We start from the raw sequence: 13,598 nt of genomic DNA, 5'->3' as shown, positions 1-13,598 counted from the left end.
ATCGCTAGGGAACTCCTGGTTCCCCCTTGATGGTTGATGTAAGCCACAGTCGTGATGTTGTCCGACTGAAATCTGATGAACCTCAGTGTTGCTAGCTGAGGCCAAACCAGAAGAGCATTGAATATTGCTCTTAACTCCAGAATATTTATTGGGAGGAGTTTCTCCTCCTGAGTCCATGAACCCTGAGGCTTCAGGGAGTTCCAGACTGCACCCCAACCTAGAAGGCTGGCATCTGTTGTTACAATTATCCAATCTGGTCTGCGAAAGGTCATACCCTTGGACAGATGGGCCCGGGATAACCACCAGAGAAGAGAATCTCTGGTTTCCTGATCCAGATTTAGTAGAGGGGACAAATCTGTGTAATCCCCATTCCACTGACTGAGCATGCATAATTGCAGCGGTCTGAGATGCAGGCGCGCGAATGGCACTATGTCCATCGCCGCTACCATTAAGCCGATTACTTCCATGCACTGAGCCAACGTGGGGCGCGGAATGGAGTGAAGAACACGGCAAGCATTTAGAAGTTTTGATAACCTGGACTCCGTCAGGTAAATTTTCATTTCTACAGAATCTATTAGAGTCCCTAGGAAGGAAACCCTTGTGAGAGGAGATAGAGAACTCTTTTCTTCGTTCACTTTCCACCCATGCGACCTCAGGAATGCCAGAACTATCTCTGTATGAGATTTGGCAATTTGAAAACTTGACGCCTGTATCAGGATGTCGTCCAGGTAAGGAGCCACCGCTATGCCTCACGGTCTTAGGACCGCCAAAAGTGAGCCCAGAACCTTTGTAAAAATTCTTGGGGCTGTAGCCAACCCGAATGGAAGAGCTACAAATTGGTAATGCCTGTCTAGAAAAGCAAACCTCAGGAACTGATGATGATTCTTGTGAATCGGAATGTGAAGGTAGGCATCCTTTAAGTCCACTGTGGTCATGTACTGACCCTCTTGGATTATGGGTAAAATGGTTCGAATAGTTTCCATCTTGAATGACGGAACTCTGAGGAATTTGTTTAGGATCTTTAAATCCAAAATTGGTCTGAAGGTTCGCTCTTTTTTGGGAACCACAAACAGATTTGAATAAAACCCCTGTCCTTGTTCCGTCCGCGGAACTGGATGGATCACTCCCATTACAAGGAGATCTTGTACGCAGTTTAGGAATGCCTCTTTGTTTATCTGGTTTGCAGATAATCTTGAAAGGTGAAATCTCCCTTGTGGAGGAGAAGCTTTGAAGTCCAGAAGATATCCCTGAGATATGATCTCCAACGCCCAGGGATCCTGAACATCTCTTGCCCACGCCTGGGCGAAGAGAGAGAGTCTGCCCCCTACTAGATCCGTTGTCGGATAGGGGGCCGCTCCTTCATGCTGTCTTAGAGGCAGCAGCAGGCTTTCTGGCCTGCTTTCCCTTGTTCCAGGACTGGTTAGGTTTCCAGGCCTGCTTGGATTGAGCAAAAGTTCCCTCTTGTTTTGAAGCAGAGGAAGTTGATGCTGCACCTGCCTTGAAATTTCGAAAGGCACGAAAATTAGACTGTTTGGCCTTTGATTTGGCCCTGTCCTGAGGAAGGGTATGACCCTTACCTCCAGTAATGTCAGCAATAATTTCTTTCAAACCAGGCCCGAATAAGGTCTGCCCCTTGAAAGGAATGTTGAGTAATTTAGACTTTGAAGTCACATCAGCTGACCAGGATTTGAGCCATAGCGCCCTACGCGCCTGGATGGCGAATCCGGAATTCTTAGCCGTTAGTTTAGTCAAATGAACAATGGCATCAGAAACAAATGAGTTAGCTAGCTTAAGAGTTCTAAGCTTGTCAACAATTTCAGTCAATGGAGCTGTATGGATGGCCTCTTCCAGGGCCTCAAACCAGAATGCCGCCGCAGCAGTGACAGCCGCAATGCATGCAAGGGGCTGTAAAATAAAACCTTGAGGTAACCCTCTAATTTTTTATCCATTGGATCTGAAAAAGCACAACTGTCCTCAACCGGGATAGTGGTACGCTTTGCTAAAGTAGAAACTGCTCCCTCCACCTTAGGGACAGTCTGCCATAAGTCCCGTGTAGTTGCATCTATTGGAAACATTTTTCTAAATATAGGAGGTGGGGAAAAGGGCACACCGGGCCTATCCCACTCCTTACTAATAATTTCTGTAAGCCTTTTAGGTATTGGAAAAACATCAGTACTCACCGGCACTGCATAGTATTTATCCAGCCTACACAATTTCTCTGGCACTGCAATTGTGTCACAGTCATTCAGAGCAGCTAATACCTCCCCAAGCAATACACGGAGGTTCTCAAGCTTAAATTTAAAATTAGAAATCTCTGAATCAGGTCTCCCCGATTCAGAGACGTCACCCACAGACTGAAGCTCTCCGTCCTCAGGTTCTGCATATTGTGACGCAGTATCAGACATGGTTCTTACAGCATCTACGCGCTCTGTATCTCGTCTAACCCCAGAGCTATCGCGCTTGCCTCTCAATTCAGGCAATCTGGATAATACCTCTGACAGGGTATTATTCCTGATTGCAGCCATGTCCTGCAAAGTAATCGCTATGGGCGTCCCTGATGTACTTGGCGCCATATTAGCGTGCGTCCCTTGAGCGGGAGGCGAAGGGTCCGACACGTGGGGAGAGTTAGTCGGCTTAACTTCCCCCTCGACAGACCCCTCTGGTGACAATTCTTTTATAGATAAAGACTGATCTTTACTGTTTAAGGTGAAATCAATACATTTAGTACACATTCTCCTATGGGACTCCACCATGGCTTTTAAACATAATGAACAAGTATCCTCTGTTTCAGACATGTTTGTACAGACTAGCAATGAGACTAGCAAGCTTGGAAAACACTTTAAAGCAAGTTAACAAGCAATATAAAAAAACGTTACTGTACCTTTAAGAGAAACAAATTTTGACAAAATTTGAAATAACAGTGAAAAAAGGCAGTTACACTAACAAAATTTTTACAGTGTATGTAACAAGTCAGCAGAGCATTGCACCCACTTGCAAATGGATGATTAACCCCTTAATAACAAAAACAGAATAATAAATGACAAAAACGTTTTTTAAACACAGTCACAACAACTGCCACAGTCTACTGTGGTTTTTTACCCTCCTCAAACACGACTTTGAAGCCTTTTGAGCCCTTCAGAGATGTCCTGTATCATGCAGAGGGAAGCTGAATGTCTCTGTCAGTATTTTTAGCTGCACAGAAAAGCACTAAAATAGGCCCTTCCCACTCATATTGCAACAGTGGAAAGCTTCAGGAAACTGTTTCTAGGCAAAAATCAAGCCAGCCATGTGGAGAAAAAACTAGGCCCCAATAAGTTTTGTCACCAAACATATATAAAAACGATTAAACATGCCAGCAAACGTTTTATATTACACTTTTATAAGAGTATGTATCTCTGTTAATAAGCCTGATACCAGTCGCTATCACTGCATTTAAGGCTTAACTTACATTAATCCGGTATCAGCAGCATTTTTCTAGCAAATTCCATCCCTAGAAATATGTTAACTGCACATACCTTATTGCAGGAAAACCTGCACGCCATTCCCCCTCAGAAGTTACCTCACTCCTCAGAATATGTGAGAACGGCAGTGGATCTTAGTTACTTCTGCTAAGATCATAGAAATCACAGGCAGATTCTTCTGCTAATGCTGCCTGAGATGAAACAGTACACTCCGGTACCATTTAAAAATAACAAACTTTTGATTGAAGTTAAAAAACTAACTATAATACACCACTCTCCTCTTACTACGTCCATCTTTGTTGAGAGTTGCAAGAGAATGACTGGGTATGGCAGTGAGGGGAGGAGCTATATAGCAGCTCTGCTGTGGGTGATCCTCTTGCAACTTCCTGTTGGGAAGGAGAATATCCCACAAGTAATGGATGATCCGTGGACTGGATACACTTAACAAGAGAAATGACGATTTTTTGTCAACGAACGTAACTTTCGCGCCAAAAAAATTTTGCGCCAAGAATGACGCAATAAATTTTGGCATTTTTGCGCCCTCATGAGCCTAATACTGCCTGTCAATTTGAAAAAGACTAAACCCCAGGTAAGAAATAATTTTTTCTTAAAAATGCATTTCCCAGATATGAAACTGACAGTCTGCAAAAAAGGAAATATACTGAAACCAGAATCATGGCGAATATAAGTACAATACATATATTTAGAACTTTATATAAAGTGCTAAACCATAGCTGAGAGTGTCTTAAGTGAATGAAAACATCCTTACCAAAGACACCCATCCACATATAGCAGATAGCCAAACCAGTACTGAAACAGTTATCAGTAGAGGTAATGTAATATGAGAGTATATCGTCGATCTGAAAAGGGAGGTAGGAGATGAAGCTCTACGACCGATAACAGAGAACCTATGAAATAGATCCCCATGAGGAAAACCATTGCATTCAATAGGTGCTACTCCCTTCACATTCCTCTGACATTCACTGTACTCTGAGAGGAATCGGGCTTCAAAATGCTGAGAAGCGCATATCAACGTAGAAATCTAGCACAAACTTACTTCACCACCTCCATAGGAAGCAAAGTTTGTAAAAATGAATTGTGGGTGAGGTGAGGGGTGTATTTATAGGCATTTTGAGGTTTGGGAAACTTTGCCCCTCCTGGTAGGATTGTATATCCCATACGTCACTAGCTCATGGACTCTTGCCAATTAACATGAAAGAAATGACCTCCTTTCACACTTCCATAGCTATTATACACAACTTTCCAATTTGGAAGACCCTAACTCAGTGCCCACTGCTATGGTCAACTTCCTAACTTATATAAAGAGCTGTCCTTTACCTAACCTGACCCCAGAATAAAAACAAGACCAATATTCTCCCATCACATCCCAGGAAATATTGGAAGTAACACAAATCCATAATCAAGGAAAAGCCCAGGCACTGACAGATTTTGTTCTAAATATTATCAGATTTTTGCCCAAATCAGGATTCCCCACTTTCTAGAGATTTTTTACTGAGTTAACTAATGGCCAATGCTCCCCCACCCCCCTTCTAGAGATTTTTTACTGAGTTAACTAATGGCCAATGCTTCCCCCCCCCCCCCACCAAATGTTAAAACCACACATGGAGTTGTGGGGTAATTGTATTGTTTTTCTATATTAAAAAGTTATAGTTTATCTTTGTTACAACTGATGAATTAAACTCCATCTAAAATATCCCTTACATTGTGGATCTGATTTTAAAAAGGGGATTTTTTTTACCATCACTTTAATGACTCTCTTTCCCAGCCTTATTGTGTGATGTTGAAACCATATTGTGAAAGTGGATAGGTAAAGTGAATGTGATTAAAATGAGAATCCTGTCCCGTTTTCTGTATTTCTTTCAGACTGCCAATTCCCCTTTCAGACTGCCAATTCCCCTTCCAGACAGGATGGTTTTCAAACTTCAAAAAGTTCTTAACTCCTTTATATGGCACCTTAAGCATCCCCATGTAGCAACCATTACCTTATACAGGCATAGGGGGGTGGGGAATAGGAGTGCCAAACTTGTTATAGTTTAGTATAGCCTCCTTTTCATTTAAAAATACAAGATTGGTGTAAGAACACCCCTAATAGAGAATAAATCCAAATAGAACATGAGTTAGCAGGGTACAAGAAATTGGACGGAATATCCTGGTTTCCACCCACTCAGAGAGGGTTTGCTAAAACCCCTACTTATATAATCTGGAAGACCCTGCCAGTGTGGGACAAATGTATAAGGTTTAAGTCAATCTCTACCATACCTTCACTCTTAATCCCCTTACTTGACAATCCATACTTTTAACGAAGGTCTGCTTTGATAGAGAAAACTATACATTGTTTAATCCCCTGTCATTCTGTCCTGTATAATGGGAAACTGATATCTTGTGCAGACATCTTAGATTAAGTAGGCTCTTATTTTGATACCTCCAATTATCCCATTTTCTTTCTAGCAACACCCATAGAGCAAATATTTTCTGTGCACTCACAGCATTCGAAAGTTTCTGTTATAACCCAAACCTCCTCAGAGGTACGCTTTCATGCCTATTAAATGCTTCTTGCATACCATTCGGAGGCATTACCATCCTATACTAAAAAATGGGAGGAAGAACTGCAGCATCTCTTTACCAAGAAGGAGTGGTTGCAGATCATGAACATTAAATTTTTAAGTCGGTGGTACCTTACACCTGTTGGGTTGGGACAGATATTTCCAGGGGCTCTAATTGCTTGAGGGGTTCTACGTGTTTTCTTTGGGATGATTAGATGTCAAAATTAGTATATAATGACTTCATATGGTTCTATTGCAGTTTATATCTCTGTACCCTGTAGAGACTTGATATTATACCTCTTTACCCCTATTTTGTCAATTTGCAGGTAAAAAGTACAACATGGTTGGAACTGGGACAAAATGCAGTATTTTGAAAATGGAACATTGTGAGGTCTGTATCTCAATATTATCTTGTCTTATTTGTTAACTTTATTTCATTCATTTTTATGTAAGTTTGCAAAAGAAACTGCTGTGCATTATATTGACACTAAAGTCAAAATTAAACTTTCGCAATTCAGATAGAGCTTGCAGTTTAAAAAAAACAACTTTCCAATTTACTTCCATTATCAAAATTCTTTTTATATGTACACTTTCTGAGGCACCAGCTCCTGCAAGCGTTCACAGTATACACAGTACATATATGCATTTGTGATTGGCTGATTGGTGTGGGGAAATAGAAGTATAAGAAGAAGCAATATGTGAATCAGCTACAGTATACTGGAGAGAATGTATATTACCCATTAATCTACTAATCTTCCTCTGTAAAACTGCAATTGAACATGCAAACTAATATAAACATAGCTTTTTAAAATGGATATTTTGCCTTTAATGATTTTCTTTATACTGCATTAATAATAAACAGGCAGGTTTTATTTATTAAGAGATAAACTAAAAATCCCATGGAATAGCCTTGTCTTTCAAATACAGGGAGCATCTTGTGCTCTTTGCCATTCCAGCTAATACTCAGTGAGAATCCTATTGGGGTACAAATATGCTTTAAATAATAGGGGGCCGATTTATCAATGTCTGTTCGACATGATACGCTGCAGCGTATCCTGTCCGACAGACATCGCTGAATGCCGACAGCATACGCTGTCTGTATTTAACCCCTTAACGACCGAGGATGTGCAGGGTACGTCCTCAAAAAAAAGGCAGTTAACGCCTGAGGACGTACCCTGCACGTCCTCGGTGTGGAAAGCAGCTGGAAGCGATCCTGCTCGCTTCCAGCTGCTTTCCGGTTATTGCAGTGATGCCTCGATATGGAGGCATCCTGCAATAACCTTTTTAAGCCATCCGGTGCAGAGAGAGCCACTCTGTGGCCCTCTCTGCACCGGAGATCGGTGGCTTACTGCGTTGGTTGGTGGGAGCCGGACCGGGAGGCGGGTGGCGGCCATCAATGGCCCTCGTGATGTGGAGGGGGGCGGGATCGTGGGCGGGTATGCCAGGGGGCGCGCACTGACGCGCGCACGGGAGGGTGGGGGCGGGCGCGTGCACAGGGAGGGATCGGGTGGGAACCGCTACACACAGAAAAAAAAGTGCAGGAAAATGGAAAAAAATAGTAAAAAAATAAATAAACATCAGATAAAAAAACAATCAGTTAGGTGGTGGGGGTTGGTCTGTGGGGAGGGGGAAGCTACACTACAGAAAAACCGGGCAAAAAATAAAAAAAAACATATTTTTTTGCAAACTGGGTAGTGGCAGACAGCTGCCAGTACCCAAGATGGCCCCCAATAAGGCAGAGGGGAAGGTTAGAGAGCGGTTTTGGGGGGGGGATCCTACACAGTAGCATATGTAAATATGCTATAAAAAAAATCATTATTTTTAAAAACCCTTTTATTTTAGTACTGGCAGACTTTCTGCCAGTACTTAAGATGGCGGGGACAATTGTGGGGTGGGCGAGGGAAGGGAGCTGTTTGGGAGGGATCAGGGGGTGGGATGTGTCAGGTGGGAGGCTGATCTCTACACTAAAGCTAAAATTAACCCTGCAAGCTCCCTACAAACTCCCTAATTAACCCCTTCACTGCTAGCCATAATACACGTGTGAGGCGCAGCAGCATATAGCGGCCTTCTAATTACCAGAAAGCAACGCCAAAGTCATATATGTCTGCTATTTCTGAACAAAGGGGATCCCAGAGAAGCATTTACAACCATTTGTGCCATAATTGCACAAGCTGTTTGTAAATGATTTCAGTGAGAAACCTAAAATTGTGAAAAATGTAACATTTTTTTTTTAATTTGATCGCATTTGGCGGTAAAATGGTGGCATGAAATATATCAAAATGGGCCTAGATCAATACTTGGGGTCGTCTACTACACTACACTAAAGCTAAAATTAACCCTACAAGCTCCCTAAAAGCTCCCTAATTAACCCCTTAACTGCTGGGCATAATACACGTGTGGTGCGCAGTGGCATTTAGCGGCCTTCTAATTACCAAAAAGCAACGCCAAAGCCATATATGTCTGCTATTTCTGAACAAAGGGAGAAGAATTTACAACCATTTATGCCATAATTGCACAAGCTGTTTGTAAAAAATTTCAGTGAGAAACCGAAAGTTTGTGAAAAAATTTGATTCGATTTTTTGTATTTGATCGCATTTGGCTCGATTTTTTGTATTTGATCGCATTTGGCGGTGAAATGGTGGTATGAAATATACCAAAATTGACCTAGATCAATACTTTGGGATGTCTACTAAAAAAAAATATATACATGTCAAGGGATATTCAGGGATTCCTGAAAGATATTAGTGTTCTAATGTAACTAGCGCTAATTTTGAAAAAAATGGTTTGGAAATAGCAAAGTGCTACTTGTATTTATGGCCCTATAACTTGCAAAAAAAGGAAAGAACATGTAAACATTGGGTATTTCTAAACTCAGGACAAAATTTAGAAACTATTTAGCATGGGTGTTTTTTGGTGGTTGTAGATGTGTAACAGATTTTGGGGGTCAAAGTTAGAAAAAGTGTGTTTTTTTTCAATTTTTTCTCATATTTTATAAAAAATTTTTATAGTAAATTATAAGATATGATGAAAATAATGGTATTTTTAGAAAGTCCATTTAATGGTGAGAAAAACGGTATATAATATGTGTGGGTACAGTAAATGAGCAAGAGGAAAATTACAGCTAAACACAAACACCGCAAAAATGTAAAAATAGCCTTGGTCCCAAACAGACAGAAAATGGAAAAGTGCTGTGGTCATTAAGGGGTTAAAGGGACAGTCTACACAAGAATTTGTATTGTTTTAAAAGATAGATAATCCCTTTATTACCCATTCCCTAGTTTTGCATAACCAACACAGTTATATTAATATACTTTTTACCTCTGTGATTACCTTGTATCTAAGCCTCTGCAAACTGCCCCCTTATTTCAGTTCTTTTGACAGGCATGCATTTTAGCCAATCGGTGCTGGCTCATAGGAACTCCACGTGCGTGAGCACAGTGTTATCTATATGACACACATGAAATAACACCCTCTAGTGGTGAAAAACTGTCCAAATGCCCTGAGAGAAGAGGCGGCCTTAAAGTGCTTAGAAATTAGCATATGAACCTCCTAGGTTTAGCTTTTAACTAAGAATACCAAGACAACAAAGCAAAATTGGTGATAAAAGTACATTGGAAAATTGTTTAAAATTACATGCCCTATCTTAATCATGAAAGTTTTTTTTGGACTAGACTGTCCCTTTAACATTGCACAAGCAGTTCTGTTAACTGCTTGTGTAATGCCGCCCCCTGCAGATTCGCTGCCAATCTGCCGCTAGCAGGAGGTGTCAATCAACCCGATTGTATAGGATTGGGCAGATTGATGTCCGCTGCCTCAGAAGCAGCTGACCAGTTAAGGAGCGGTGGTCTTAAGGCCGCTGCTTTATAACTGCTGTTTCCAGCAAGCCTGAAGGCTCGCGCAGAAACAGGGGCCATTTGGCCCTTGATAAATTGGCCCCACTGTGTTTAATCCCTGCAGAGGTGGTTTAACACATCGTGAAAGTCAGCTACAGAGGAACAATGCATATTGGCATGCAGCTGGTAATTGGTGGCCTTTGCAGGTATAGAGGAGGGTCAATATTTTCATATATGGATAGCATAAGCCAGCCAAAAAAAAATGCTCTCATGTGTTATATGCCAAAAATGGAGCAGCAATAAAATGATTTAAGTCGACTTAGAAACAGCAATGCATTACTGGGAGCTAGCTGATTACATCTGATGATCCAATGACAATAGGCATATGTATGTTACCACCAATGACCAGCTAGCTCCCAGTAGTACATTGCTCCTTAGCCTATCTAGATATGCTTTTCAACAAAGGATACCAAAGGAACAAAGCAACTCTCTGGCTCTGCAGAAGCCTCCAAACTTTACTTATATAACAAACCGTTTTTAATGCTTTTAGAACATCTATTCTCTTGGCAGATTAATTGGAATGCATTGTTTTATTATTCCTCTCTTATGCCATAGTAAATCTGCTGCTGTTAAGGGGTTAACCTTGTATTGACTTTCTTTTGATATTCTATATGAATTATATATAAAGTGAATGTAAACTTTCATGAATCAGTGCCCGGTTTTTAAAAATAATATTAAAAACAGGGGCCCTTTCATTAATTAACCCCTTGAGTGCTAACCGCGGCTCTGAGCCATCGCAGAGTTTCCCACTCCAGTGCTAACGACGGTTCAGAGCCGTCGCTAGCACTCTCCCAACTTGAGGGAGATCTGGGGGCTCCCACCCGCTCCTACACCGGCGATCAGGCCTGCATAGTGACAGGCATCGCCGGGGCTTCACGTTTTGTGCAGTGACGTCACAGCGCAACTTTATTAAAAATTTACAATACAAAGTATAGGGATAGGGGGCATGCTGCTTAGAAGCCTGTATCTCAGGCATCTAAGCAGCTACAGACCCCCAAGACCCACCGTTAGAAAGGTAATCACCTAACATTTCCAACAGCGCAAGTCTTGGGGATCTGGGGAAAAAAATACAAAAAAGTTTAAAAAAAAATAAAAAAAATTAAAATAAAAAACTTAAATCACCTTAGCACCCGGGTGGTGCTTAGCACTCAAAGGGTTAAAGTTTACATTGCAGCGTTTTTTTTTTAAAATACTTACCTTTTTCTGCAGCCAAGTCGGACCAGCGATCGCCTGCCCACAGCGCCTCTGTACTTATGTCAGCAATGACAAATCCGGCTTCCTTTCAATCATGGCTGCAGAGCAAACATTTCCTGAAGTCACGCCGTGATTGGAGGAAGCCGGTTTCGTCATTGCTGTGCTAAGTACAGCATGAGAAGCAGGCGGGGGATCACTGGTCCTCTTGGCTGAAGAAAAAGGTTAAAAAAAAAATGCTGCAATGTAAACTTTCATGAATTAAAGTGCCCCTGTTTATAATAGTATTTTTAAAACCCAGGCACTGACTCATGATTTAATTTTCTCTTGAAAATTAAATTTGCTAAAGAAGGTTTTAAAACATATAACAATGAATAAAAACCTGTAAATCACAGTACTTACATATGCCCTTTCTTTCTTTCTTGTCCTTTCTATTTCTCTCCTTATCATTCCCGCTATCTTCTCCCATTAACATTCTTTGAAGCTCTTTCCTCTCTTGTTCTTCCCTCTCCCGAGAGAGCTGAGAACTTGTTTTCTTGTTCTGTAACATGTTCTCAATGTTCTTCCCCATTTCTTCAAAATCACTGTCTTCTGCTGAACTGCTGTCAGTATCCGTGGACAGAACTTCTGCAGATTCTAAAACCCTGTGCAACAACAACCAAACCTGTTATAAGCACAGCTAAGCAAATGCCATATAAGAGGAATGAGAAATCTTCTCCTGGAATCGCAGTAAGAGACCTCTAGATGGTTTACATGCAGCCCCCCCTCCTCCCTAGATGGCTTACATGCAGCCCCCCCTCCCTAGATGGCTTACATGCAGCACCCCCTCCCTAGATGGCTTACATGCAGCACCCCCTCCCTAGATGGCTTACATGCAGCACCCCCTCCCTAGATGGCTTACATGCAGCACCCCCTCCCTAGATGGCTTACATGCAGCACCCCCTCCCTAGATGGCTTACATGCAGCACCCCCCTCCCTAGTTGGCTTACATGCAGCACCCCCTCCCTAGATGGCTTACATGCAGCACCCCCTCCCTAGATGGCTTACACGCAGCACCCCCCTCCCTAGATGGCTTACACGCAGCACCCCCCTCCCTAGATGGCTTACACACAGCACCCCCCTCCCTAGATGGCTTACATGCAGCACCCCCTCCCTAGATGGCTTACATGCAGCACACCCCTCCCTAGATGGCTTACATGCAGCACCCCCGCCCTAGATGGCTTACATGCAGCACCCCCCTCCTTAGATGGCTTACATGCAGCACCCCCCCTCCCTAGATGGCTTACATGAAGCACCCCCTCCCTAAATGGCTTACATGCAGCAGCACCCCTCCCTAGATGTCTTACATGCAGCACCCTCCTCCCTAGATGTCTTACATGCAGCACCCCCCTCCCTAGATGGCTTACCTAGATGGCTTACATGCAGCACCCCCTCCCTCATTTACATGCTTTTTTTAGGACAAACATTCACAGGCTTCATACTTATTCTGCAAATCGAAGATCCTCTGACACTCTTCCTTATATCTCTCCTGATGTTCTGCCACTGAGAACCGTGAGCCTCTGGCAAATTTGCTCATTGGTCCCTCGCCTGAGCGGGCCTGCTCTGTGGACATTGTTCGTACAACATCAATAACCTCCCAGCGGGACAACTTCTTGATCTATATAAAAGAAACAAATGTTGAGCTATTTCAAAAATAATGAACAGCGCCAAAAAATAACCTGCAGATAATAATCTACTTATGAATGGTCTTTGGTCTGAGGAAGGGGTCTGTGGATCCCGAAATGTCACTATGTTATATTAAAAGTCTAACGGCTAGATTACGAGTCTTGCGTTATGAGTAAAAAAGCAGCGTTAAGCCTCATAACGCTGCTTTTTTACTCCCGCTGGTATTACGAGTCTTGCAGATTTAGGGGCACCGCACACTTTTTTGGCCTTACCGCAAATCAACTTACGCAAATTGTGTATAGTCTTTTTTCTATGGGACTTCCATAGCGCCGGTATTACAAGCTTGTCCTGGGAGGCCAAAAAGTGAGAGGTACACCCTACCCCGTCATTTTAAAGTCAGTAGTTATGAGTTTTACACTACAACGCTGTAGCATAAAACTCATAACTAAAGTGCTAAAAAGTACACTAACACCCATAAACTACGTGGCGGCGATGTCTGGATTGGCAGATTATGGGTTAATAAGTATAATGTAGGTGTCTGCGATGTCGGAGGCGGCAGATTAGGGGTTAATAAGTGTAAGATTAGGGGTGTTTAGACTCAGGGTTCATGTTAGGGTGTTAGGTGTAAACATAAATTTAGTTTTCCCATAGGAATCAATAGGGCTGCGTTATGGAGCTTTACGCTGCTTTATTGCAGGTGTTAGACTTTTTCTCAGCCGGCTCTCCCCATTGATGTCTATGGGGAAATCGTGCACGAGCACGTACAACCAGCTCACCGCTGACTTAAGCAGCGATGGTATTGGAGCACAATTTTGCTCTATGCT

General features: G+C 42.3%; 1 protein-coding gene across 2 annotated transcripts in view; it reads right to left on the bottom strand.

Moving 5' to 3' along the window:
* Positions 1-13,598, bottom strand: part of TAF1 (TATA-box binding protein associated factor 1) — a 239,984-nt gene that overhangs the window by 176,581 nt on the left and 49,805 nt on the right. For both annotated transcript variants that reach the window (XM_053699102.1, XM_053699103.1), the window contains exons 22-23: positions 12,591-12,766; positions 11,512-11,753 (exon numbers count right to left, since the gene is read on the bottom strand). In XM_053699102.1, the coding sequence (XP_053555077.1) occupies positions 11,512-11,753; positions 12,591-12,766 (418 nt within the window). The remainder of the gene's footprint in view (positions 1-11,511; positions 11,754-12,590; positions 12,767-13,598) is intronic.

Source organism: Bombina bombina, chromosome 1 (genome assembly GCF_027579735.1).
Source record: "Bombina bombina isolate aBomBom1 chromosome 1, aBomBom1.pri, whole genome shotgun sequence".
Lineage (NCBI taxonomy): Eukaryota > Metazoa > Chordata > Amphibia > Anura > Bombinatoridae > Bombina > Bombina bombina.
The sequence above is the reverse complement of the archived record's forward strand: the minus strand, read 5'-3'. Positions and strand labels throughout refer to the sequence as shown.